The 26,153-nt window shown below is 33.8% G+C and overlaps 1 protein-coding gene across 4 annotated transcripts in view; it reads left to right on the top strand.

Annotated features, from left to right (window-relative positions):
- The window catches only part of VPS13A (vacuolar protein sorting 13 homolog A), a 227,052-nt gene that overhangs the window by 11,134 nt on the left and 189,765 nt on the right, over nt 1-26,153 (top strand). For all 4 annotated transcript variants that reach the window (XM_069476374.1, XM_069476372.1, XM_069476375.1 and 1 more), the window contains exons 2-14: nt 1,738-1,781; nt 3,666-3,708; nt 7,106-7,201; nt 7,643-7,744; nt 12,012-12,121; nt 12,784-12,843; nt 14,672-14,731; nt 14,948-15,028; nt 15,424-15,481; nt 20,126-20,253; nt 20,443-20,549; nt 21,363-21,534; nt 25,834-25,896. In XM_069476374.1, coding sequence (XP_069332475.1) covers nt 1,738-1,781; nt 3,666-3,708; nt 7,106-7,201; nt 7,643-7,744; nt 12,012-12,121; nt 12,784-12,843; nt 14,672-14,731; nt 14,948-15,028; nt 15,424-15,481; nt 20,126-20,253; nt 20,443-20,549; nt 21,363-21,534; nt 25,834-25,896 — 1,124 coding nt within the window. The remainder of the gene's footprint in view (nt 1-1,737; nt 1,782-3,665; nt 3,709-7,105; nt 7,202-7,642; nt 7,745-12,011; nt 12,122-12,783; nt 12,844-14,671; nt 14,732-14,947; nt 15,029-15,423; nt 15,482-20,125; nt 20,254-20,442; nt 20,550-21,362; nt 21,535-25,833; nt 25,897-26,153) is intronic.

The following is a 26,153-nucleotide window of genomic DNA, read 5'->3' as shown; positions in this document are numbered from 1 at the left end:
ATAATATTTTAAATAATTTTTGCATGAAACAAAGTTTGTGTACATTGAACCATCAGAAAGCAAAAATATCACTATCTCAGCCACCCATGTGGACAATCTGTAGTTATTTGGCATCATCGTTATTCCTGACTCTGGATTTATATGCTGCCAATAAGCAGCCATTTTCTTACACTTATTCACTTGTAAGTACTTAACTAAGAAATATAACATACCACTAATACAATAAAATAATGTGTTAAGTGTAAGAAGGCAGCACAGCAGCATCTCTAGCATACCTGTATCAGCTGTTAAACAACAGCAGCAACAAACAACAGCAGGCTTTCAGTCTCTACCTATCATGCTGTGTTTTGACTAAAAGGTTATCGTATACCGTACTGTATTTTTTGAGGTTAGAAGAGACATCAGGAGCAGTGGAGGGACCAGGAATTTGGTCCTGTAGGGATGAGGCGGTGTTCTGCTGGATGACTTTTTTAAATGTTTCCTCCAGAACCATCTGCCTTACTAACGATGGTTTTTGTCTTAGAAGTCTCTTTTTGATTTTATAAACTGTGATTTCTTTTTCTGTTATAAGTGCATGCTACTCTAGTCTAGACTTCAGTAAGCTCATGACACAGTTTCACCATGTGATCTGTAGATACTTTTCTGCAGTGTTAACAATGTCATCTTTATTGTCCACTTGTGGTATGGCTTTTCCTTTTTTCTTGGTTGGGCATTTGCTTGGTTGCTGTAGATCCTTAACCAGTTTCTAGAGTTCCCACAGTTATTTTGGTCAGTTTGTTGTTTACTTCATGTTCCTTTCGGGGAATGAGGGCCTATAGCTTCCTAGAACACCATCTCTCTGGCATCGTTCTGTCCTTTTTACTTTTGAAGAATAATTTCAGTGGGTACAGAATTCTAGATTGGTGGTTATTTTTGTTCAACACTGTACATATTTTATTCATTTTGCTTTCATGGTTTGTAAAGTGGTGTGATATAATTCTTGTAGCTCTACAGGTATGGGTTTTTTTTTTCCCTCTCTGCTTTCTTTTGAGATTGTCTTTGATTTTCTGCACTTTGATTATGACATGCCTACATGTAAGTTTTTGGTATTTATCCTGCTTGGTGGTTTCTGAGCTTCCTGGATCCTATGGTATTTTTATCATTAATTTGGAAATTTCTCAGCCATCATTACTCCAAATTTTCTTTCTTTCTTTTTTTTTTTTGCTCTTCTGTCTCCTTTTTTCCCCTTCAGTTGTCCCATCACCTATACATTACTGCTTTTATAATTGTCTTACGGTTCTTGGATATTCTGTTTTGTTATTTTTCTCATTTTCTTTTTTGCATTTGAATTTGGGAAATTTATATTTACGTACCTTGGGGCTAACTGATTTTTGATTTTTAAAATTTTTTCCCCTAAACTGTTCATTACAGGTATATTTAAATACAATTCACTTTTTGTATGTTGATCTTGTGTCATGCTATTTTGTTAGATTCGTATTGTTTACGTAATTCTGATTAAAGCGTTTGTGTACATTAACATTGAGCTACAACTGCAGAGGTCAGAATTTAAAATCAGTGACGTTTTGGTCAAACATACCACCTTAGACTGTGTAGAAGAATGAAGGTGAGCTAATAAGATCGCAAATAGAGTCTGTTTTCTGTTATGTACATTATTTGTGATTATTTTTCCTTAGTATGACGATCAGGAATGAAAATGCTTGATTGTTTCAAGTTTATTTTTTTAATAATCTTTTTTAGGAGTTGTGGTCCTGAAGAACCTTCAGATTAAAGAAAATGCCCTGGTAGGTTTTGACTGTGATAAATTTGTAATGTTGTTGCATTTACTTATGTACATTTCTTCCTGATTCAGTTTGCCACCTTAAATTATTTAAGTTCAAGAAAATTTTTTAGAAATAATTTTTTCAAAATGTAAATATTGCAAAGTAGAATTTTAATATCCCTAAAAGCACAAACTGACAGTATAATTTTTCCTATTTAAAAATTTCTTACGTTTTTATTTATTCTCATATGGTTTTATTTTGAATGCTTAACTTGTTTTCCAGTTGTTTTTAAGTTTTCTTAAAACTGTTTTAACCACTTTTTAGCATACAATTCAGTGGCATTAATTATATTCACAATGTTTTGCAACCCTCACCAGTATCTATTTACCAAAGTTTTCACATCCCAAAAGAAGTAACTCTCCATTCCTTCTTTCCATAGGCCCTGGTAACCTCTAATCTACTTTCAGTCTCTAAATTTGGCTATTCTAGGCATATAAGTGGAATCATGCCATATTTGTCATTTTATATCTGGCTTATTTCACTTAGTATAACATCTTTAAGGTTCATCCATATTGTAGCATGTGTTAGAATGTCATTCATTTTTATGGCTGAGTAATATCCCACTCTATGTATATACCACATTTTGTTTATCCATTCACCTGTTGATGAACACTTGGATTGTATTTGTCTTTTGGCTCTTGTGAATAATGCTGCAGTGAAATTTGGTGTACGTGTGTCTGTTCTAGTCCCTGCTTTCAGTTTCTTTGGGGATATACAAATGTAGGAGTGGAATTGCTGGATCATATGGTAGTTCTATATTTAGCTTTTTTAGGAACTGCCAAAGTTTTATCCATAGCAGTTGCAACATTTTACATTCGCATCAGAAATGCATAAGTGTTCTAGTTTCTCCAGATCCTCCAAATCCTCCAATGTTTGTTTTTGGTTTTTTTAATAATAGCTATCTTAATGGGTGTGAAATGGTAGCTTATTTTGATTGGTATTTCCTTGATAACTAGTAACGTTGAGCATCCTTTTATCTACATGTTGCTATTTGTCTATGTTCTTTGGAGAAATGTCTATTAAGTTCTTTGCCATTTTTTAACCAGGGTTTTTTGGTTGTTATTGAGTTGTAGGAGTTCTTTATATATTCTTCATATTGATACATGATTTGCAGATATTTCCCCCATTTTATGGGTTGCCTTATCCCTCTGTTGATAGTGTCCTTTTTTGATGCACAAAAGTTTTTAATTTGATAAAGACCAGTTCAACTGTTTTTTTCATTACCTGTGCTTTTGTTATCACATCCAAGAAATCATTAGCAAGTCTGATGTCATGAAGATTTTCCCTTATGTTTTCCTCTAAGGATTTTATAATTTGAGCTTTTATGTTTAGGTCTTTGATCCATTGTGAATTAATTTTTGCATATGGTGTAAGATAAGGGTCCAACTTCATGTTTCTGCAAGTGGATATCCAGTTTTCCTAGGACCATTTATTTTTAGGCTGCACTTTCACCCATTGAATGTGAATAATTTTTTTGAAAATATTTTTTGCAAAGTGTGAGTTTTGCAAAATGAAGTTTTAATCTCCTGAAAAGCTTAAATTTACAGTAGCATTACCCACTCTTTTCTTAAAATAATACAAAAATGGTAATGATTCTTGTAGGGTAGTGTTTGTGGTCAGTATTACAGTAGACCTTAATTATAAAAAGAGCAGCCAACCTGAACTTTATGGATTTGAGAATAATATTTCAGTTGTATATACTTTTAAATGAATGTTGGCGGTAAAGAGGATATGTAAATTAATTGAAAAACCCTTCACATAATTTTTGGAAGAAAAAAGTAATTATCTGTGTTGTTGAACTCTATGTACTAATGTTTTGCATATATATACACATTTTTTTTGTAGAGTCAACTGGATGTACCATTTAAAGTTAAAGTTGGCCATATAGGTAAGCCATATTTATTATTGAATTGTCCTCCTTACTGGATGTGCAACCAGAATAATGTGCCTACTATCTCTATAATGTGATCTTTTAAATGTTTCTGGGAATTTATTGAAAATGATCATGTGTTTTTGTCTAGGTAGAACTTAGTTAGTTGTGTAATGTCAAAATATTGTGGGAGCCATATATCCCTTGCTCAGTATTTGATACCTGAGAAATTATACATTTTGGGGGGCGGGGTTGGGGAACAGGTTCTTGCTCTGTTGCTCAAGCTGGAGTGCAGTGGCGAGGTCACAGTTCACTGTGGCATCCAACTTCTGGGCTGAAGTGATCATCTGCCTCAGCCTCCTGAGTTGTTAGGATTACCGGCGCACGCCATTGTGCCTGGCTACTTATTTTTTATTTTTACATTTTGTTGAGATGATGGGTTTGGGTAGGTGGGGGAGGGTCTCTATGTTGCCCAGGCTGGTCTCAAACTCCTGGCCTCCAAGCAATCCTCCCGCCTTGGCCTCCCAAAGTGTTGCGATTATAGGTGTGAGCTACTGTGCCTGGCCTTAGGTGTTAAAACTGAGTTAATTGAGAGCCAAAACATTACATCTAACAGAGACCTTCTCTCAGTTTTCTAGTTTTCTGACTGGTTACCATTGCTGTATCCTGATTGATACAGGATATGTGGTGTAAAGACTAGGGTCTGGATCATCCAGCCATTGTGACTAGGGGCCAATCTGAAAACTAATTTATGCTCTGGAAGTTTTTCTAGGTTTCCAGAAAATATTGCGCTATTTCTTATTCTGTATTATTTTACTAGCATTTATATTTGAAGTATATAGATTGAGCGGAAACTGACTGGAATATGAGGTTTTAACATGTTTAATAAAAACTTACCTTGTTTCTTAAATTATGTTGTAGTTTTATTGGTTTAAATATCGTGCAAGATAATCAGTGTCTTTAGTTGGGATTTTTAAATTTTTTTGCTATATAGTTTTTGTGTAGTAGAATTTATATAATGTTATCGAAGCTATATTGGTGTCTCTTAAGGAACAAGGTATTCTGAAAGCTTATGTAAATTACATGATAAATTTGTGTCCTTATAGTTGGTGTTAGACTGTATACCATAGAAAGTTTTCATCAAAGTAACATCAAAGATGTTACTAGATGACTAGAATTCTACCACTCCCCCCTAATTTAAAGACAATTTAGCATGAATAAGAGGGAGAAAACGTCATTCATTTTTTTCCTACCTGACATTTTTATTTTTGCATGTTTCTGATTGTTTACATATGTATATTTTAAATACTTATAATCATGCTATATTTGTGATTTTTATAATTTTTCTTTTAATTAACATGTAATAAGGATTTCTCATAATTCAAGTTGATTTTACCTCATTCATTTCTTCTGGTATCGTAATAATCCAGTGATACATATTTGCATATTATAAAATAATTTCATGTTTCTGTTGGTACATACATATTATAGTAAATATCTTTTATGTAGCTTTTAAACATTTGCCAAAAGTCACTGAGTTTTACAATAATGATTGTTATATTTCAGTGTATATAAATTTAATCTTAATTCAAGAAAGTAAAAACAATGTATCAGGAGAGTAGAGAGACCTATTTCTTGTAGAGCCTGCTTTCCTGCCTGCCTTCTTTTTTCTTGCCTGATCTTGTTTAAAAATGATAAAAAGGTAGTTTTCAATGGTAATATAAAAATAGTATAAAGTACACTGGACTAAATCCAAGATAATTTAGAGAATCATTTAAGGTATTGTTTGTATACCTCTATCATAGCAACTTTTATTCTTTATTATCATTATTATTTATTTTTTTGTCTTTTAGTAGACACTGGATTTCTTGAGAAGTGGGCTTAATTTTTATTATATCCTCACCACTGAGTACATTACCCGGCATACAGTAGGGTCACAATTTGATGAATGATAGAAGTACATGAGTGTTACAGTAGTACACTCAGTTTTATAGGAATGTATTATACCTGTGCTATTATTGGGTGTTGTTAGTCTTATTGATCTTTCAAAGTTTTCCTCATTTAGAATGCAGAATCACACATATATCAGGTATATGTATGTATGTATTTTAGAAATTGTCGTATGTGGAAGGTTTTTGGAATTACATCTGTTTATATTTCTCTGAATTTGCCAAATTTTCTACAAGGAGTCTACATTTTATAATGAAAGGAAAAAAGTTTGGTTTTTTACAAAAGGATTTAGTGGTGAAAATGAGACGTTATAATTTATGTTTCTTTGATTACTTACACATTTGGTCACTGTTCTTTGTCCTTTTGTTCATTTGCCTTTTTTAGAGTATTAATGTGAGTGTTTTAAGCAGTTTATTTGGTACATTTGTGAATAAAACTGTGTCAGACTTGTTACAGGTATTTTTTCCCAATATACTTATTTTATTTTGGTTATATTTTTGGTCTGTATGCAAATTTGAAATGATGGCTGTCTTTTCTGATTTTAAAACTTAGAAAATTTCTTTTTTAGAAATTATTTTTTTGTGAAGTGACATGTATGATGAAATTTTTTTCTCAGTTTAGGGTTTTCTAAATATGGAGTTTTTAGGGTTATGTAATGAGATGGATCTAAGCAGATATTTTTCCTTCCTAATTAGTAGGGTATTTAATAATCTATCCCTTCCCCAGTTACAGCAATGGCTTCTAAATCCAGAAGCTCACACTTTTAAAAAAATTTTAAAAATATGTTAAAACTCTATTATGGAAATCCTAATACACAAAAGTGGAGTTAATAGTGTAATAGACCCAATATAAAGTGTTTTTTAGTTCAAGAAACCTAATGCTTTTGAAAATACCTTGCTATTGAAATGCCATAAAATATTTTCATTAGTTTGAATAATTTTTTAATATTACCCAGGATCTTTTATTATTTTGTGTGTATGTATATATTTCTCATATATGTAGACTGTGTGGTAATATATATATGTATGATAATTACTGTGTACGTATATGAGAAATGTATATAGATAGTTACATAAAGTATGCTTTTTTGAATTATAAGAAAAATACTTACAAAGGTTTAAGTAAGAATCAGGGAAATTCAGTTATTTTATAAAGGATTGTTGATTAAGGGAAGAATAGTGGTATGTCGGCAGTACACGTCATTATAAATAGAAACTTGTAAATATAATCTATTTGGTTTTCCAACAATACTGGAAATTGTATCAATAAATACAGTTATTTCAAATCATCACAACAAAGCTTTATTGTTTTTAGTTGTAAAATAGCTTTCAATAAAGTGACTGAGCTCTTAAGGACAAGGGTAACTTTGTTTCTTCTCTAATGCCTGACAGAAAATAGATTGACAATAAATATAGATTGAATGAATAATATTTTTTGTCCTTTTTTTTCTTCAAAATAATTGTAGGTAACCTTAATCTTATAATTCCATGGAAAAACCTTTATACTCAACCAGTTGAAGCGGTATTGGAAGAAATTTATATACTCATAGTGCCTTCTTCTAGTAAGTCAAATTTTAAAAATTATATTTTAAGTGACTCTTTTGTATGGATGGAAAATTTGTTTTTTTTTTTTTTTTGAGACAAGGTCTTGCTCTGTTGCCGGGCTAGAGTGCAGTGACATGATCATATCTCACTGCAACCTCAAACTCCTAGCTCAAGCAATCCTCCTGCCTCAGCCTCCAAAGTAGCTTTGTCTACAGGTGTGTACCACCATACCTGGTTAAAGAAAAATCTTCATATTTGATAATTATATTTGTTCAAAATACTTTTGGGGAATTTTTACAGCTATCTTAATATTTAAATTTGGTATTAATTCAAATTAAATTGGTTTTTAACTCTAAATTTTTGAAGACTTTGAATTAGTGATTATTTTCAAGGATATTTTTTTGAATGAGTATATTTAAATTTAAGCTGATTAAGATTCTTTTGTATGCATCCTGTAGGAATAAAATATGATCCTGTAAAAGAAGAAAAACAACTCATGGAAGCAAAGCAACAGGAACTAAAAAGAATAGAAGAAGCAAAACAAAAAGTAGTTGATCAAGGTAAAGAAGACAATAAATATCAATGGTAATAAGTAGAAAAAACCTTAATATTTATCATAATTGAATGTTATTTTTCTCTGGAGGCACTGAGATTATTTAACAAATATGAGAGAATCTTATTACATGGGGAATTTTAATGTGGTTTCTGTTTTTTGTCATGTGTACAGAAATTTTACCTTATAGAAATTTATCTTAAGGCAAATAATATGTCTAGTTTATATGAGTAAGGTCAGTTTTAACAATAGCAAATAATTTTATCAAATATATTTTATTAACTTTCTTTGCTTTTTTTTCCCCTTATATCATTAATTCGTCACTGTTTTGGAGATAGTTTCTTTTTATATATGTATCTCTCTCTCTCTCTCTCTCTATATATATATATATATTTCCCCCCCACCCCCCAATCTGTTTATTTACCCTCTGGCTTTACATCTTTTCCCATTCAGCTTAGACCACTTGGCCCATTACTACAGTCCCTTTTTCATCAGTGGAAGAGGTGTCCTGCAGAAATCTAATTCCTTTTCACCTATTTTCTGGTCCTCATCACCAGCTACTTTTTTTTTTTTTTTTTTGAGACAGAGTCTCGCTCTGTTGCCCGGGCTAGAGTGCCGTGGCGTCAAGCTCACAGCAACCTCAAACTCCCGGGCTTAAGCAATCCTTCTGCCTCAGCCTCCCGAGTAGCTGGAACTACAGGCATGTGCCACTATGCCCGGCTAATTTTTTTCTATGTATATAATTTTAGCTGTCCAGATCATTTCTTTCTATCTTAGTAGAGATGGGGTCTCGCTTTTGCTCAGGCTGGTCTCCAACTCCTGACCTCGAGCAATCCTCCCGCCTGGGCCTCCCAGAGTGCTAGGATTATAGGCATGAGCCACCGTGCCCGGTCACCAGCTAGTTTTTATACTCTGACTCTCACTTCCTCCCCCAGTGGGTCTTTCTCTTTAGCATGTAAATATGATATAGCCTCTTCTTATCTTGGAACATGAAGTCATTTTCCTAACCTAGTCATCTGTTTATCTTCTCCTCTGTCCTACGTTTAATAGCTAAACATCTTAAAAGGAAAATGTATGTGTACTGACTTTACTATTCTTGCAATACATTGATTTTTTTTAATGAAAAATAAACTCCAATAATAATCATTTTACCTATTGACAAACATTAATGGAGATTTAATTCATACTCCCTGGCAATACCTCCTGTAATTCTGTTTTCTTCTCTGTCACAATTCTTTCATATCCTGTGTAGTCATTCATCCCTACTCCTAATCCTCTCTTTCCGAAGTCTCCTATGCTTTTTGCTTTTAAAAATTATTTTTATTTTATCAAGATAATACATATGCATAGCTTTAAAAGTTTAGCAGTACTGTAGGACACATTTTAAAACAATCTGTCCCTGCCTCAGCTCTGCACCCTACTCCCTAGAAAAAAATAAAATGCTCACATCTCTGTTACTTGACTTATTAAGTTTAGATATTATGTATATGTATATTTTATACATATGCCTTCTTTTATGATGGACTTTGAAGATTGATCTCATTTTTCTATTTTGCAGATATACTTCTGTCACATTTTTGGTTAAATCAGTATTCATTGTTTATATTAATATTATGGCTTTATATAAATGCTTATTAGTGATTATTAGTTTATTTGTAATCTTTCTGTTTTGGTATGGGGCTTTCCCTGGCCCTCCGTGTGCATGATATCAGAGACTGGAGCCTGTTAGGTCCATTTTCTTTAGAATAAACCTTGTGTTCTCACTAGAGTGGTAAAGGGATTAGTTTCCTGGCTATTGGGCTGGGAGAGGAAGGGAACCTAACCATTCAGCTGTTCATTATACAAACTTAAACCAATTCTCGTATGTCTTCCTCTCTCTCCATCATGCTCCCTGTTTGCCATTTTGTTCTATGGGGTCTCTAGTTCCTGATTCTTTCTAGGTTCTGTTTTTTTAAACTCATCTTCATTGTGTTTCATTGGCATCTCCATCTATGGGCATTTAGGATTGAGTTTCTTCCTCTCTGCTGTATGCTAATGCCGTCTTGCTTTCCAGCTTCTAAGTTTTTGTTTCTTTTTCCTTTATTCTTTCTCCTATCCTCTTTCTTTTATCTTGGGGATTTATCCATGTTCCCCCCCCCTTTTTTTTTTTTTGCTTTAATGAGGTTTTACTGAGGAATAGAGAAATGCATGCAGTCTACCATGTTGAATCAGAAGTCCCACCACCATTTTATACATAGGTCTAAAATATAAATGTTTAATCATGCTTAAAATTCATTGGTGAAGATACATAAGAGCTCTCATGATTTGAATCCTGTGCACCACTCCATCTTCAAATCCTTATCTGGCCTCAAATCCTTCTTATCTCCTTTATTCTTTGCTCTAGCCATACTGAACTATTTGTATTTTACTGAATATGGCAAGTTTTCTGTACTTTATATCTCACTTCCTACTTTATTCAGTATGCATTTGAAAGTTATCAGCATTAGGATGATAGTTTAGGCTATAAGGTCTAGATGAGATTCTTTCTAGCAACACTGTAGAATAAGAAGAGAAATAATCCCAGGACTGAGCCATAAGGAAATCCAACATTTTGTGATTATATAGAGGAGGCAAACAGACAAAGAAGATCAAAAAGGAATGTACTGATAAGTAGGAAACTTGGAGTTTCTGGTTACATGGGAAAAGGACTGTTTTAAGAAGCAAAGAATATATCAGATGCTGATGAGATATCGGATAAGAGGATTAAGAAATTAATCATTTTATTTTTGACATGTAGGTCATTGGTCACCTTAGAAATCACTATAGTGATTGAGTGATAATGGCGGAGGAGTTACCTTCCTGTATCTTTTCCTTCTTCCAAAGTTGGGGGCAAAGTCATTTGCTAAGAGTAATGAGAACAGGAGCAGAGTTGTTGGAGCTTTGAGAAAAGTCAAAACAAATTTTAAAATGGTTGTTCCAGAGAGTGTGAACATGTTGACCAGAGAAATGTAGAAGGTTGCTGGTTGGTTGAGGTCAGGGGCAACTAGTTTATGATAATTCTAATCTGTCCTGTTGCGATTATTTTCATGTAGTACTCACCTGGCAGGTTTTTTTTTTCCCTCTAGTACTCACCTGGCATGTTTTTATATTTTATTGGCAGAGGAAAATGAGAAAAAAGAGCGAAGGAGTTTCAAGTGCTGGTGAAATAATGTGTCATGGAATCTGAGTTGCATAAGGAAGTCAGGAGGTAGTAGCTAGTGGGTAGTGAAAGAAAGATTTAGCATTTAATTGAGTGACAATGAATTTAAAACAGCAAAGGATTTTATTAGGTAATGGTGGGATTCAAAGATAGAATATGATCCTCTGTCTTTAAAGAGCTTGAATGCTACTGTTGTTTTGCTTAATTCTATAGTCCTTTTATGTTTAAATGTATTCACTTAACTTCCGTGTATTTGAGGTACATAGGATTGATGTCTTCTTCAGCATTCTTTTATCTAAGGCCTTCTGGGCTGGCTGAATAAGGGAATAGTAGACAATTAGAAGAAAAGATAGGTAATATGCATACTATCTATATAAAGGACTAGAAATATGAAAGAAGGAACAGGACTAGAAATATAAAAGGATATAGCTGTCATTGGCATTTTTAAAGGGGCCAAAGAGATAGTAACTAGTGGTTATCAAAGGCACATTTCAGAAAAATTAGGAACCTCAATTCTTTATTCTTTCTATTTCCCTGGAAGATATTGAAACTAAGAATAGTTAATATTATTTTCTGAAAGTGAAATGGATGATGAATTTCTTTCATCTTTGTTTGAAAGGAGAGAGGGAGAGGATCTTATAATTTTCTATTTTGTGTTTACTAGGGGGAGGAGCATATTCAACTATTTTATACCTGTAAGCACAATTTATGATGGTATCACTAAGTTTAAGGGAGATACCTGCTTTTGTGCTGTTACTGGATTTGCTAATTTATGCCTATTATAATAATAATAGGCGTAATAATAATCTTCATTGTTTTCCATGTGTGTACTCAGGCATAATTAAAAGATAATTTATAAAATCTAATACCAGTAAATTCTACATGGTTGACTTTAGACTTATGGTACAAGATACTGGCTTTTGAAAAATTTGTGTTGTCTTTGAAGGACTTTTGGAAAGTAGGTTACTAGTGTTCTATTTATAAACATATATATATATTTTCTTTAATAAGGCAACATAAGTATATTACTTTAATCTGTGGATATTTATAGAGTATATTTTTTATTCAAGTTAAAAAAGAATATTTGCAATTGTAGAACAAGATCGGCAAGAGAAGCAGGATACTTTTGCAGAAAAATTAGTTACTCAGATCATAAAAAATCTTCAAGTGAAAATTTCCAGCATTCATATTCGTTATGAAGACGACGTAAGTATTTTAATAGATGATTATTTTCCTATTCATACTTAAGTTATTTTACTGTTTATTGACACCTACTCTGTAGTGGCTAATCTATTAAATGCCGGGAGATGGAGAGATACAGAGCTGAAGATGACATATTTCTTTTCTATACTTATGGTTGTAATTTGCAGTGGTAAGTGCTTGATTTTACACTTTCCTAAAATGTTCAAACGTCATATCATGATGGAAAATGCCTTGGGAGTTATGAATTTAGCAGCTATGTATTTTAAAAATACTTTAAAACGTGCTCTGTTTACCTCCTGGATGGAGCACTGGTCTAAGAATCAGTAGAGCTAGACTAAATTAATTTTGTTTGATTTTAAATGGTTCATTTGTTCTCTCTTAACACATAATTGTTTGCTTTATAATCCTACTGTGGGTGTGTCAATCTTTTTTTTTTAAATAAAACTTTTTTTTTGTAAAATGAAAAACATGCCGATATAGTATTATTATACAATTCTAATACATTAATAGTATTCTAATTTATTTTAGGGAACACATAGGAATAAAAGTTATTCTGGCAAATAGTAAAGTGTTTTTGAATGTTTGAAATCAGATACTTTTTTTATAAAGTGAATTTTGTCCAACTACTAAAATTCTGAGTAAAATTTACTTTCTTTCCTCTTTAGATCACTAATCGAGACAAACCACTGTCATTTGGTATTTCCCTTCAAAATCTCAGCATGCAGGTACTTTGTTTATAAAAGAAACTTAATCATATTTAATTGTGCAGTATAGTCAAACTACTAATTACTAGTTGTATGTGCCATCATCAGAAATAAGGTGTCAATATAGAATTGGTGCAGAAAGGGCATAGATTGGATCGGAATTGAGGATAGGTACGTTCACGTTTCAAAAAATGGTTGAAAATCAAATTCAGTTTAAAATATGAGGGCCTATCATTATTGATAATTATGTTAAATACTTTTGCTTACTTAAAAATCCATTTCCAAATTTTTAACAAGTAAGTACAAAATAAAAGAAATAAATGTTCATATCTGAAACTTCGGTAAGCCTTGAAAAACAAATCAATCATCCATTTCCTCACCACCATTGTTGTGGCATAATTTCTTTGTTTAATTTTTGAAATGAGAAATTTTAAAAACATAAGAACACATAGAGAATTATGAAACATTTGCTTGCCTCCAGAATGAGTGGATGGTTAAGTTTGTCATTTACTTAGTCTTAAATATTTTTATAGCAGTAAGCTGTTATGAATAAAGTTTAAATCCCTTTTGTTCTTTACTCTCACCTTTCTCTCCTCTCGCAGAGATTAACATCCTAAGTTTTTAAACCTTTATATAATATTGCCATTAAAAAATATATATAATATCATTAAAAATGTAGGTTTTAAAAGGCTTACATAAATGTTTTGTATGATTCTTTTATAACTTCCTTTTTACTTTACAGTGTTTTTAACATTTATCTGTATTGCCACATATAATACAGTTCAGTTTAACTGCTGTATAGTATTTCATTACATTCTGTTTTTTGTTATGTCTGTTGGATTCTGTGTATGATTTCATTTTAAAACATGGCTCCACTACAAGCAAAAAGAAAAATAAAAAAGAAAAGCCAAAGGAAAAGCTATTCAATAAAGTTGGGTGGGAACTGTCAGATGCTGCTCTTAGGTTGAAAAATTAAGGGCAGACAATTAGCCATTGGATTTGGCAATGTGAAGATTATTGATAACCATGACAACAGTGGTTTTACTCATCACCTTTGGAGGTTCTTGGAAACTTGTCTGCCAGCCCAGACCTATTCAGTTAGAAAGTCTAGGTTGGGATCTAGCAATCTGTAGTTTAAAAAGCCCTCCAGGTGATCCTAATGCATGCTAAAGTTTAAGAACCACTCTTCTAATTAATCCATTCAGTTCTCCATTCAGATGAAAAACATCTTTCTAAAATAAAGATCTGATCACTTCATTCCCCTTAGTGTCTTTTCATTGCTGTTAGAATAAAGTCTATAGTTTTGTCTTTAAATAGCATATGAACTTTTTTTGTTATCTGACCCCAGGTAACATATCTGGTTTCACTTCTTTTCTTTGTCTGTTTTGTGTTATATTCTCTGGCTATGCTGAGCTACTTTAGTTCCCTGAACATGTCATATATTTGCATACATTTGGGCTCTTCCTGCTCTGAATTATATTCCCTATCAATCTTAGAATCCATGATTTTAATTTATATGTTATATATTAGGTTTTATATATAACATCACTTCATCAAACGCCTGAGTTTGATGTTTCTGCCATATTCTCTCAGTGAACTGTGTATTTAACCTCTATTGTGGCACTTACCTATTTGTACTTGCTTGTGTTTTTATTTGCTTTTCTGACCAGCAATAAACTCCTTGAAAACAGAGACTTTCTTGTGGTCAGTTAATATTCCTTGACTGAATGATATGTTTTCAAAGGCATTTTCATGGAACATTTGTCTAGGGTGTGATAGATAATGATTTATCACTCTGCCATTTCAAATGTGATGACCTTATTACTGCTTTTCTTTTTTTCCTTTTCAGACAACTGATCAATACTGGGTTCCATGTTTACATGATGAAACTGAGAAACTAGTTCGTAAGGTAAAATAAACAAATACTATATTTGTCAACCTATGGGTTTGATGAAAGAGAATTTTAGAAAGGCAAATGGTAATATATAGATATAGATAATATATGAATTGTATTTATTTGCTTGATTCTGTGATATGGCTCACTTAATTATTTGAGACTTCTGAAAATAGCATATGTTAAAAAGTCTTCAAAGAAAATGATACCTGTAATAAACTTTATTTTCAGTTAATCCAATTGGATAACCTTTTTGCCTATTGGAATGTGAAGTCTCAGATGTTTTATCTTAATGATTATGATGAATCATTGGTAAGTAAATTTTTTATATGTGTATATGTATTTGTTGGTATAATCTTTGGCATAAGGTTTAATTCATTGTCTTTTATCTAACATACTGTAGTTAGTGTTTTGTTCTAGGCAAAATCCATTGGCAGAATTTACAGAAAGGTGAAATATGTATGTACTCATACACAAACATGTACACACGTACATCATAATAGTTCCTAGAGCATGCTTTTGTGATAGTGGTTTAATGGGATATTGTTTAACCACTTTAATATTTTGCCATAGCCAAGTCCTCCTCAGTTTCAGTTATTTATTTTTTTAAATTGTTTTTAAACGTTTTTCTTTTGTAGCTAATAGGACTTTTTAGGATAAAAGCATATTGGCATGAATATAAATAAAAGCAATTTGTCTTTTAATAGAATGACTTGAGGAATGGCATTGTCAAAGAACATATTGTTGCAGAAGGTTATGATTTTGGTAAGTAATGTTTCATAAGATAAATTGAAATTAACTATAGATTTTAAATTAACATTGTTATCACTGCTATTTCATGTTAAATTTTCTCTTATACAGTTAAATATATTTATAACGTATATATAAAAGCAAAAAAATTATCTTTTGTATATATTTTATTGTTGCAGAGCCCTTGATTGTGTTTCAGAACTATAGGGGAAAAAGTCCAACAAAAGAAGATGTTAGTAAATTGTGATAAATCTCTTAAGTATTATTCAGTAACAATTAGGACAATGTTTGTAAAGACATTTTGAAATGTCAAATATAATTTTTTTTTTTTTTTTTTTTTGAGACAGAGTCTCGCTGTGTTGCCTGGGCTAGAGTGAGTGCCGTGGCGTCAGCCTAGCTCACAGCAACCTGAAACTCCTGGGCTTAAGCGATCCTCCTGCCTCAGCCTCCCGAGTAACTGGGACTACAGGCATGTGCCACCATGCCTGGCTAATTTTTTCTATATATACTTTTAGTTGGCCAGATAATTTCTTTCTATTTTTAGTAGAGATAGGGGTCTCACTCTTGCCCAGGCTGGTCTCGAACTCCTGACCTCTAGCGATCCACCCGCCTTGGCCTCCCAGAGTGCTAGGATTACAGGCGTGATGAAATGTCAAATATAATTTAATAAGGCTTGCTGCTACAGCCTGTAGTGTGATCTTACTATTTTAAAAATGTGCATTTAAATTTTCTTTCATTTTTTGTTTTCTAGATTTTCTAAAATGAGCATAAATTACCTTTGTAATCAGAAATGGATTACTAAAATGTACAGGGAAAAGGAGTACTGTTTCTTCTCTGAGGGCCCTCAATAAATATTGATTGGTGATAGATAACTTAGTGCTTGAGTTTGCCTGCCTTGATGTCATTAACCATAGCATATCCTTCCTGGAAGTATTTCTTTTCTTGGCTTCAGTGATACTTTTCTGACTGTATTACTCTACCCATATGATTGATTACTCTTTATTTCCTCAAGTGGCCCTTCTCCTTGTGCCCACTCTTAAAATATTATTTTCATTGTTTTGAATTTGGTTTCATTTTCTCGATTCTCTCTTCAGAGGAAACATTCGGAACGTTTAGTTACCTATTGTGTTAGTCTGTTTTGCATTGCTGTCAAGGAAATACCTGAGACTGCGTAATTTACTTTAAAAAAAAGAGGTTTATTTGATTCATGGTTCTACAGGCTATCCACGAAGCATCATGCTAGCATCTGCTTCTGGTGAGGGCTTCAGGGAACTTGCAGTTAAGGCGGAAGGCGAAGGGGGAGCAGGACTAACCTGTGGCAAGAGCAAGAGCAAGAGAGGGAGGAGGTGGTGCCAGGCTCCTTTAAAGAACCAGCTCTTATGTGAAGTAATAAACTCAACTCAGTCATTGCTGTAGGATAATACCAAGCCATTCATGAGGGATCTGCCCCCATGACCCAAACACCTCCCATCAGACCCCACCTCCACCACTGAGGATCAAATTTCAACATGAGATTTGGAGGGGCCAAATATCCAAACCATGTCATCTAGAATGTGTTTTTGATTCTCAAATCTACTTTTATAGATTTGACTTATTTCTCCTTTGTCCTGCAGTCATTTCCTGCCATATCAGTCAAGGTCCAATGAGGAGAGAGAAACCACCCAGTAATTTGAACAGGGAAAGTTTAATATAAAGAATTACTAACTGTAAGAAGAGATTGGAGGAACAAGGGATTGGCTAGTAAACAGTAGAGAGAATACTGAAGAATACAGGCCCAGTAGATAGAAGGAATTGCCCCTTCCCTAGGGCCAAGATGAGTTGCCCAAAAAAGAGAGGGCTCCCCTCTCACAGGATTGAGATCTAGATCTTGTTAGAGAGAGTATGGCATGGCTCATTGAATGTTGGGAAAGTCTCTGTGGTGCTGTGCCAGCAAAACTTATTGGAAATTCACCCTCTAGAACTTTCTGGAAATCTATTCTCTAGGGAGGCTCACAAAGAGGTGTCTCTCTGGATGTACCCCACTATAAAACTGCCTTAGCAGGGTGCTAGGGCAAGTTTCTGGCTTCTGGCTGCTTCTAGCTGCCATACACTGCAAATGGCCAGTGCTGAAGTCCTTCATGCTGTAGGAACCAGATACTGGAGAAGCCACCTATTTGGTAGGAGCTGAGTGTTAGAGATGCCATGCCACTGCAAGAGCCTATTGAACGAGCACGCTAGAACCAGGCAGCAGAATTCCTTCCTCTTGCAGTGTCTCTCCAGTGTCCTTTACTGATAAAGCTTAACATTATGTCAGCTGGTAAAAGAAAAATATTTAAAGGTACCCAAATCATTTTTCAGAGTAGGCAGTGAAAGGTGAATTTAATCTGGCCAGGCACGGTGGCTCACACCTATAATCCTAGTACTTTGGGATGCTGAGGTGGGAAGATTGCTTAAAGCCAGGAGTTTGAGACCAGCCTGGGCAACAAAGTGAGACCTGGTCTCTACTGAAAATGGAGAAATTAGCCCGGTGTGATGGCATGTCCCTGTAGACCCAGCTATTCCAGAGGCTGAGGCAGGAGGACTGCTTGAGCCCAGGAGTTTGAAGTTGCAGTGAGCTATGATGATGCCACTGCACTCTAGCCTGGGCAACTGAGGGAGACCCTGTCTCAAAAAAAAAAAAAAAAAAAGTGAATTTGGAGCTCAGAGGCAATAAATTGATAACTGGTATACCTGCTGGAGAGGGAAAAGGGAATGAACTGTTTCTTTTTGTTTGTTTTTATATTTACTAGGAGAGATGACACATTGTTTATAGGCTGAGATTGGAATGACCCAGTAGAAAATGAAAAATTAATGATGAAGAAGAGTGGGGGGACAATTTCTGGATGAAGGAAATGGTGTCTAGTGCACAAGTGGAGAGCTTTGCTGTAGACAGGAGCATGAGCAGTTCATTTATAAGATAAAGTTTAGTTTCAAAAGAGAAGTCTCAATATTGGGTAGATGGGTAGATATGGTGATAGAAGTTTAAGGAATTTTTCTTATTCTCCTTTTTTTAAAAAAAAATATCTGAGGTTTTGGAGGGAAAAGAGGCTATGAAATAGGCATTTTAGAGGAGTGAGAGAGTGAGTTGACTGGGGCAGTATTCTCAAAGTATGGTTTTAGCACCATTAGCATCATTTAGAAATGCAAATTTCTAGGGTCTATCCCAGACATACTGAATCAGAAACTCTGGGGGTGAAGTGATTTGATGTTTTAATAATCTTTCCAGGTGATTCTGATGAATACTCAGGTTTGAGAACCGCTGGAATAGCATGGGGGTTGGAGACTTTTTTTTTTTTGGTAAAGGGCTACATAGTAAGTTAAGTATTTTGCATATTGTAAGCCATATATAGCCTGTGACTCTATTCTTCTTTGTTTCTTTTAAACAACGCTTTAAAAATGTGAAGATCATTTTTGACTAACTGGCCATACAAAAACAGGCTATGATGTGGAATTGGCTAATGCCTGGACTAGAGGAATGTTGTGCGATTGCTCAGTAGCATTAGGAACCCACTTTAGATTTATGACGTTAAAGTGACACTGAGCAGTGTGATCATGTATGTTTTTTCCCCAGCCACATTCAGCTGCTTAGGGCCAGATGTACAGTTTAATTTTGCTTGGCAAGTACTGATGAAGTAAGAATGTCAGAGGAGTTACAGGTGAATGTAAGAAAATGATTAGAATAACTGATAATGGAATTTCAGTAGGGTGGGGATGGTACCGAGGAAATGAAGCAGAGAGGATCAATGAATTGTAGGTCTAGGGTAGTGTCTGTCACCAACCCATAGATTTATTTATCTTTTCCTGTTGTTCTAGTGTAAAATGGAATGCAGAAGAAAGAGCAAGATCTTTAAGCTTTTATTTCTATTCAAATAAGAAATAGTTTTGAATGTTTAATATGTGAAAACTGAAGTGTTAGTTCATAGAGATGATTAAAACAAAAGGAATATATTATCTTTGTTTACAGATTGGCTCAAAATTTAATGATCGATCTCTGTCTAGATTCTGCTTTTACTCATCTCCCTCTGCATGGTTCTAATTCTTCTTGGCACTAAATGCAAAGAGTTGAGATGAATTTTTCTTAGATTATGGGTTGAGCCAACCAGCTTGTGGGTTGAGCAAGCATGTATTCCTGGGCAAACTCTCACTCCTCTCCCCCTTCCGTTTACCAGTTAAAAGGAGGAACAGGTGGATACAGAAAAATTGATCACAAATTCATAAATTATAATTATATAATGGAAATCAATGTTAAATATAATCTTTTTCCTCTTAGCATTTCTAATGTTCATTCATTCTATTAAACTATGTACTTTTGTTAAAACTATTTTATTGGACTATTTTTCCTTATAGAGAATGTTTCTACTTTTAAGGGTTATAATGGTGTTTTGAGGGGAAGTTCAGTTAGCCTTCATTGTACTTATGGAAGACAACATGAATTAAAAGTAGGAAAAAGATAAAAGAATCTTTTCCACTAATTAAGGAATGGTTCATCTGACCAAATCATAGCAGTATGGACATCTGGGAACTGTAGTAAAAGGGTATAAAAGAAATGAAAATCATTGTTTCCAACTTGATCCTTTTAGTGCCTTGAGACTTTTGAAATATAACTCAGTTTAATTCTTTTCAATTTGTATTATTTTGCAGTATTTCGCCCCATATCTTCTAATGCCAAACTGCAGATGAATCGCCGATCAGATTTTGATTTTTCTGCCCCCAAAATAAACCTGGATGTTGAGTTACATAACATAGCAATTGAGTTTAATAAACCACAGGTGATTTTTCTTTAATGAAATTTTCAACTGTGAGCTATTATTTGATAAAAGCAAAACTGAGATTTTAAATATATTTCTGAAATTCATGTTATATAGTAACATTTCTTTTAAAAGTCAATAATTTATCTTCAGTAATTGAACAAAAAATGTGAAACATGAAAGTGCTTTAATTTTTCCATTCTTATTTAGTATTTTAGTGTTATGGAGCTTCTTGAATCAATTGATATGATGACGCAAAATCTGCCATACAGGAAATTCAAACCTGATGTACCTCTTCACTCCCATGCCAGGGAATGGTAAATACCTTAAATTTTTTTTTCTTTTTTGGAAGATTTAAAAAATGTAGCATAAAAGTAAATTTTTTTATTTTAAGAAAAAATTTTAAGATAATCTTTTTAAAGTGTAACAAACTATAACTGATCTGTGGCTGAAAATGTATGTAGCTGCTTTAGCTTATTAAGTTAATGAAATTGAGTTAAGGGATTCTTCCTAACACAGTTTACAACTAGAGATACTAGAATACCATAGTTTTCATTAACTGTAGAGGGATTAGCGTTTTTGGAATTATTAAAAAACTATATCCTGGTGTGTTTTCTAGCAGTGTCTTTTCTTCTTTCACCAAATTTCCTTATCAGATACAGTAAACCTGTATTACTAAGCCTGTATTTTACAACCTAAGAAAGTTATGGAGTCTGTGCAGTATAACCCGATTTTAAAATTCAAAAGTCTTGTTATTCCAGTTTTTAAGGTATTCCCTAGTTTCTAGAAGTTACAATTACTCTTTCAGTTGACTATGTTGGTTATCATTCAGGTGGCCAAAATGTTATTTGCCAATTAATGCCTTACTAGTTCTTGTGTAGCACTGTATTTATTTAAAAAAAATTGAATGATTTTGTTTATTTTCACTTAGGAAAGAGATAAGATTAATAATTAATAGATTGTTAATACAAACATGGTTGGGTAAAAAGGAAGTGCTGAGATAATATACCATTTTCATAGTCTCTGTTGATATAGTTATGTATGGTACAGTAGAAGCAATACCAGTTATGTTTCATACTGTTGATTTGTGGGTGTTAAGTGTGGGGTTTTTCTTTTTGTTTTTTAACTAGGTGGGCTTATGCTATACATGGTATTCTTGAAGTAAATGTTTCCCCCACCTTACGGATGTGGTCATGGAAGCATATTCATGAACATAGGCAAAAAGTGAAGAAATATAAAGAACTGTATAAAAAAAAGTTAACAAGTAAGAAGCCATCTGGTGAAATTCTCATGTCTTTGGAGGTTAGCATTTTAAAAACATTGTTGAATGTTTTGTACTATATAATTCCTTCTTAGTCTTTAGTGACTAACATTTCCTACTTATTTACTCTAATTTTTATTGACCATCTCTGTTTGTTTTACTTAGACTTTTTTGTACTTCTGTTCTTAATTTCACTCATTGTAATACAGGATTCGGTGAAATTCTCCTGTGAGCTTTTGAAATTTGAGGTTATTCTCAGTCTGAAGGAATTTGGGTTCATGCATATTGTAATTTGAAGCCTCTATTTATTATGGCATTTTTAACCTTAAAAGCCTAAAAACTGTTTGCTCCATTCATTCTGAACTTCTCTGTGTTGGTACCAAAGCCTTGTGTCACCACTACATTTCCTCTATGTTACCATCTAACTGTGTGTTAATTAAATTTTTCTTGTCTTCCCTATGTATAGTGCACATTCTTATAGCGTGAATGTGCTCATATATGCCATCTGTCTTTCCTCATCTCTTTTCTTATCCCAATTCTACTCATCCCTAAAGTTCTATATCTCTGGCATGAACTTGCCTGAATTCTCTGCTTATACACACCTGTTTTTCTCTGAATTCTTGTCATATCTCTAGTCTTTACTAGCAACTTTATGTTTTGTTATTTGGTTTGAGATATTATTTTTTAATTAGTCTTATCTTTTAGCATTATGGCATATTTCAAAAGGGACTGTTTTACAGATGAATGAAGTACAGCTTAAAGAGACTAAGAAGAATGTAACTAAAAAATGAATGTAACCATTCTGAATCCAGAGTAGGTTTCTAATTTGTAACTCCCTACAGATTGAATTTTACTTTAATTTTCAAGGTGGGAGACTTTCTAAAACCCTAGATGTTCCAAAGACCTAGGGATATTAGGAATGCTTGGGTTTAGAGGCTTCTTGGGGGTGGTTTCAGATTTTTTTACTTAGTTTTAAATCTTAACCTGAATCTTTCATGTCTGCTGGACAGCAGAACCCTGAGTTAAGTTGGTTTTCTGATAATAGTAGGTAGTGGTTGCTTCTCTTGGGGGAAATATGGCTTGAGCTTGAAATTCTCCAAAGTAATCATGGGTATATATAGCTATGGTGAAAGATATAGCTTATCTCAGTTTATTTCAACAACTACAATTTTGAAAAGTATAAACATTAAAAACAAGTTTTAAGTGTATCTAGGTCTACTTGGAATGCAGGCATATCTCATTTTATTGTGCCTTGCTTTATTGTGCTTCACAGATATTGTGGTTTTTGCAAATTGAAGGTTTATGGCAACCCTGCCTTGAGCAAGTCTGTCGATGCCATTTTTCCAACAGAAATGTATTCAGTGTATTCATTTCATATGTCTCTGTCACATTTTCGGAATTCCCACAATATTTCAGACTTTATTATTATATCAGTTATGGAGATCTGTGATCTTTGCTGTTACTATTATTATTGTTTTACTATTATTGTTGCTTTGGAGTACCACAAACTGCATCCATATAGGACAGTGGACTTAGTAAATCTTGCATGTGTTTTGACTGCTTCACCAACTGGCCATTTTTCCTGACTTACTTCTTCTCCTTGAGCCACCCTATTTCCTGAGACAGAATATTGAAGTTAGACCAATTAATCACAATATGAAGGCCCCTAAGTGTCCAAGTGAAAGGAAGAGTCACACATCTCATTTAAATTAAAAGGTAGAAATGATTAAGCTTAGTGAGGAAGGCATGTCAACAGTCAAGATAGGCTGAAAGCTAGGTCTCTTGTGCCAAACAGGTGGCCAAGTTGTGAATGCAAAGGAAAGTTCTTAAAGGAAATTAAAAGTACTTTCCCCAGGGAACACATGAATGATAGAAAGTGAAACATCCTTATTGCTGGTAATGGAGAAAGTTTTAGTGGTTTGGCTAGAAGATCAAACCAGCCACAGCATTCTCCTAAGCCAAAGCCTAATCCAGAGCAAGGCCCTAACTCTCCTCAATTCTATGAAGGCTGAGAGAAGTGTGAAAGCTGAAGAAGAAAACCTTGAGGCTAGCAGAAGTTAGTTTATGAGGCTTAAGGAAAGAAGCCATCTCCATAACATAAAGTGCAAGGTGAAGCAGCAAGTGCTCAGATAAAAGCTGCCAGCGTTATCCAGAAGATTTAGCTGAGGTCATTGATGAAAGTGGCTACATGAAACAACAGACTTTCAATGAAGATGAAACAGCCTTCTTTGGAAGAAGATGTTACCTAAACTTTCATAGCTGGAGAGGAGAAATTGATGCCTGGCTTCAAAGGTTCAAAGGACAGGCTGACTCTTGTTAGAGGCTAATGCAACTGGTAACTTTAAGTTAAAATCAATGCTCATTTTTTACCATTCTAAAAATCCTAGGCCCTAGGGCCCTTAAGAATTACACTAAATCTACTCTGCCTGTGCTCTATAAATGGAAAAACAAAGCCTGGATGACAGTGAATCTGTTTACAGCATAGTTTACTGAATATTTTAAGCTCACTGTTGAGACCTACTGCTCAGAAAAAAAGATTCCTTTCAAAATATTACTGCTTATTGACAATGCACCTAGTCACACAAGCGCTCTATTGGAGATGTTTAAGGAGATTAATGTTTTCATGCCTGCTAACACGACACCCATTCTGTAGTCCATGGATCAAGGAGTAATTTCAACATTTAAGTCTCATGTAAGAGAGGCTGGGTGCCGTGGCTCACGCCTGTAATCCTAGCACTCTGGGAGGCCGAGGCAGGAGGATCACTTGAGGTCAGGAGTTCGAGACCAGCCTGAGCAAGAGTGAGACCCCTGTCACTACTAAAAAATAGAAAGAAATTATATGGACAACTAAAAATATGTATAGAAAAAATTAGCCAGGCATGGTGGTACATGCCTGTAGTCCCAGCTACTCTGTAGGCTGAGGCAGGAGGATTGCTTGAGCCCAGGAATTTGAGGTTGCTGTGAGCTAGGCTGATGTCACGGCACTGTAGCCTGGGCAACAGAGTGAGACTTTGTCTTGAAAAAAACAAAAGTCTTATGTAAGAAATACATTTTGTAATGTAATAGCTCCCTTACAAAATAATTAGTGATTCCTCTGATAGATCTGGGCAGTAAATTGAAAACTGGAAAGAATTTACCATTCTGGATGCCATTAAGAGCATTTGTGATTCATGGGATGAGGTTAAAATATCAACATTAACAGGAGTTTGGAAGAAGTTGATTTCAACTCTCATGAGTGACTTTGAGGGGTTCAAGACTTCAGTGGAGGAAGTATCTGCAGATGTGGTGGATATAACAAGAGAACTAGAATTAGAAGTGGAGCTTGAAGATGTGACTGAATTGCTGCAATTTCATGGTAAAACTTGAATGGATGAGGAGTTGCTTATTATGGAAGAGCAAAGAAAATGCTTTCTTGAGATGAAATCTATCCCTGGTGAAGATACTGTGAACATTATTAAAATGGCAACAAAGGCTTTAGAATATTACATAAATTTAGTTGATAAAGCGGCAGCAAGGTTTGAGAGGATTGACTCCAATTTGAAAGAAATTCTTCTTTGGGTAAAATGCTATCAAACAGTATCATATGCTACAGAGAAATCTTTTGTGAAAGGAAGAGTCAGTTGATGTGGCAAACTTCATTACTAAGAAATTGCCACAGTAACTCCAACATTCAGCAGCAGCTGCCAACCTTATCAGTCAGCTGCCATCAACATCAAGGCAAGATGTTCCACTGGCAAAAAGATTACAAGTACTCTTTGAAGGTTCAGATGATTGTTAATATTTTTGAGCAATACAATACTTTTAAATTAAGGTATGTACATTGTTTTTTAGACATGCCATTGTACACTCAATAGATTGCACTATAGTTTAAACATAATTTTTTTATATGCACTGGGAAACCACAAGAATTTTTCTGATTTGCTTTACTCTGGTGGTCTGGAACCCAACCCACAATATCTTCAAGGTAGGCCTGTATCTTAATAACGACATACAAACTGTACATATAATATGGAATTATAATTATATTTTTAGTTGAAAATATCACTAGTATATTTACCCTTAGTTGTAGTTAAAACTCAAATATAAGTCATTTTAAACAGTGCATGTGTATATCTTTCCGTGTTTGTAACTCTGTAACTCTCACATGCATGATGTGATTTCATTGTTCAAAAAGTTACTCTGATTTACTAATTTCTAAGCTGGTGTATGTTCAAGTTTGCTGTTGGAATTTAATGATGGATATTCTGTTTTTTGTTTACTATTATATTTTTTATTTAGTGTAGCAGTTTGATAAATTATATACTTATGTAAAGTTAATATATTTTCATTTGTATTTTCAGGAGTTGGAAAAAGCACTGGATGTCTTTAATATAACTATAGCTAGACAGCAGGCAGAAGTTGAGGTAATTCTAGATTATTTTTCAATTAGTAAAAATAAATCTGAATTCCATATAGCTATGACAGACATTGTGATGTTATTAATATTGTGCTATATTGTTTTCTGAAAAGGGTTCAATTTTGCTTTTTTGTGTTATAAGAAAATTTTATTTAATATTAGCCATATCCATTTAAGTCAGATAGGTTTCTATGGGAAAAAATTTTTTTCTAAATAATGGGGCTCATCAAATATTCAGAGTTCATATGAAGATGAAAAGCCATT

This window comes from Eulemur rufifrons, chromosome 7 (assembly GCF_041146395.1).
Source record: "Eulemur rufifrons isolate Redbay chromosome 7, OSU_ERuf_1, whole genome shotgun sequence".
Taxonomy (NCBI): Eukaryota; Metazoa; Chordata; class Mammalia; order Primates; family Lemuridae; genus Eulemur; species Eulemur rufifrons.
Note: the sequence above shows the minus strand (reverse complement) of the source record. Positions and strands in the feature narration are given on the sequence as shown.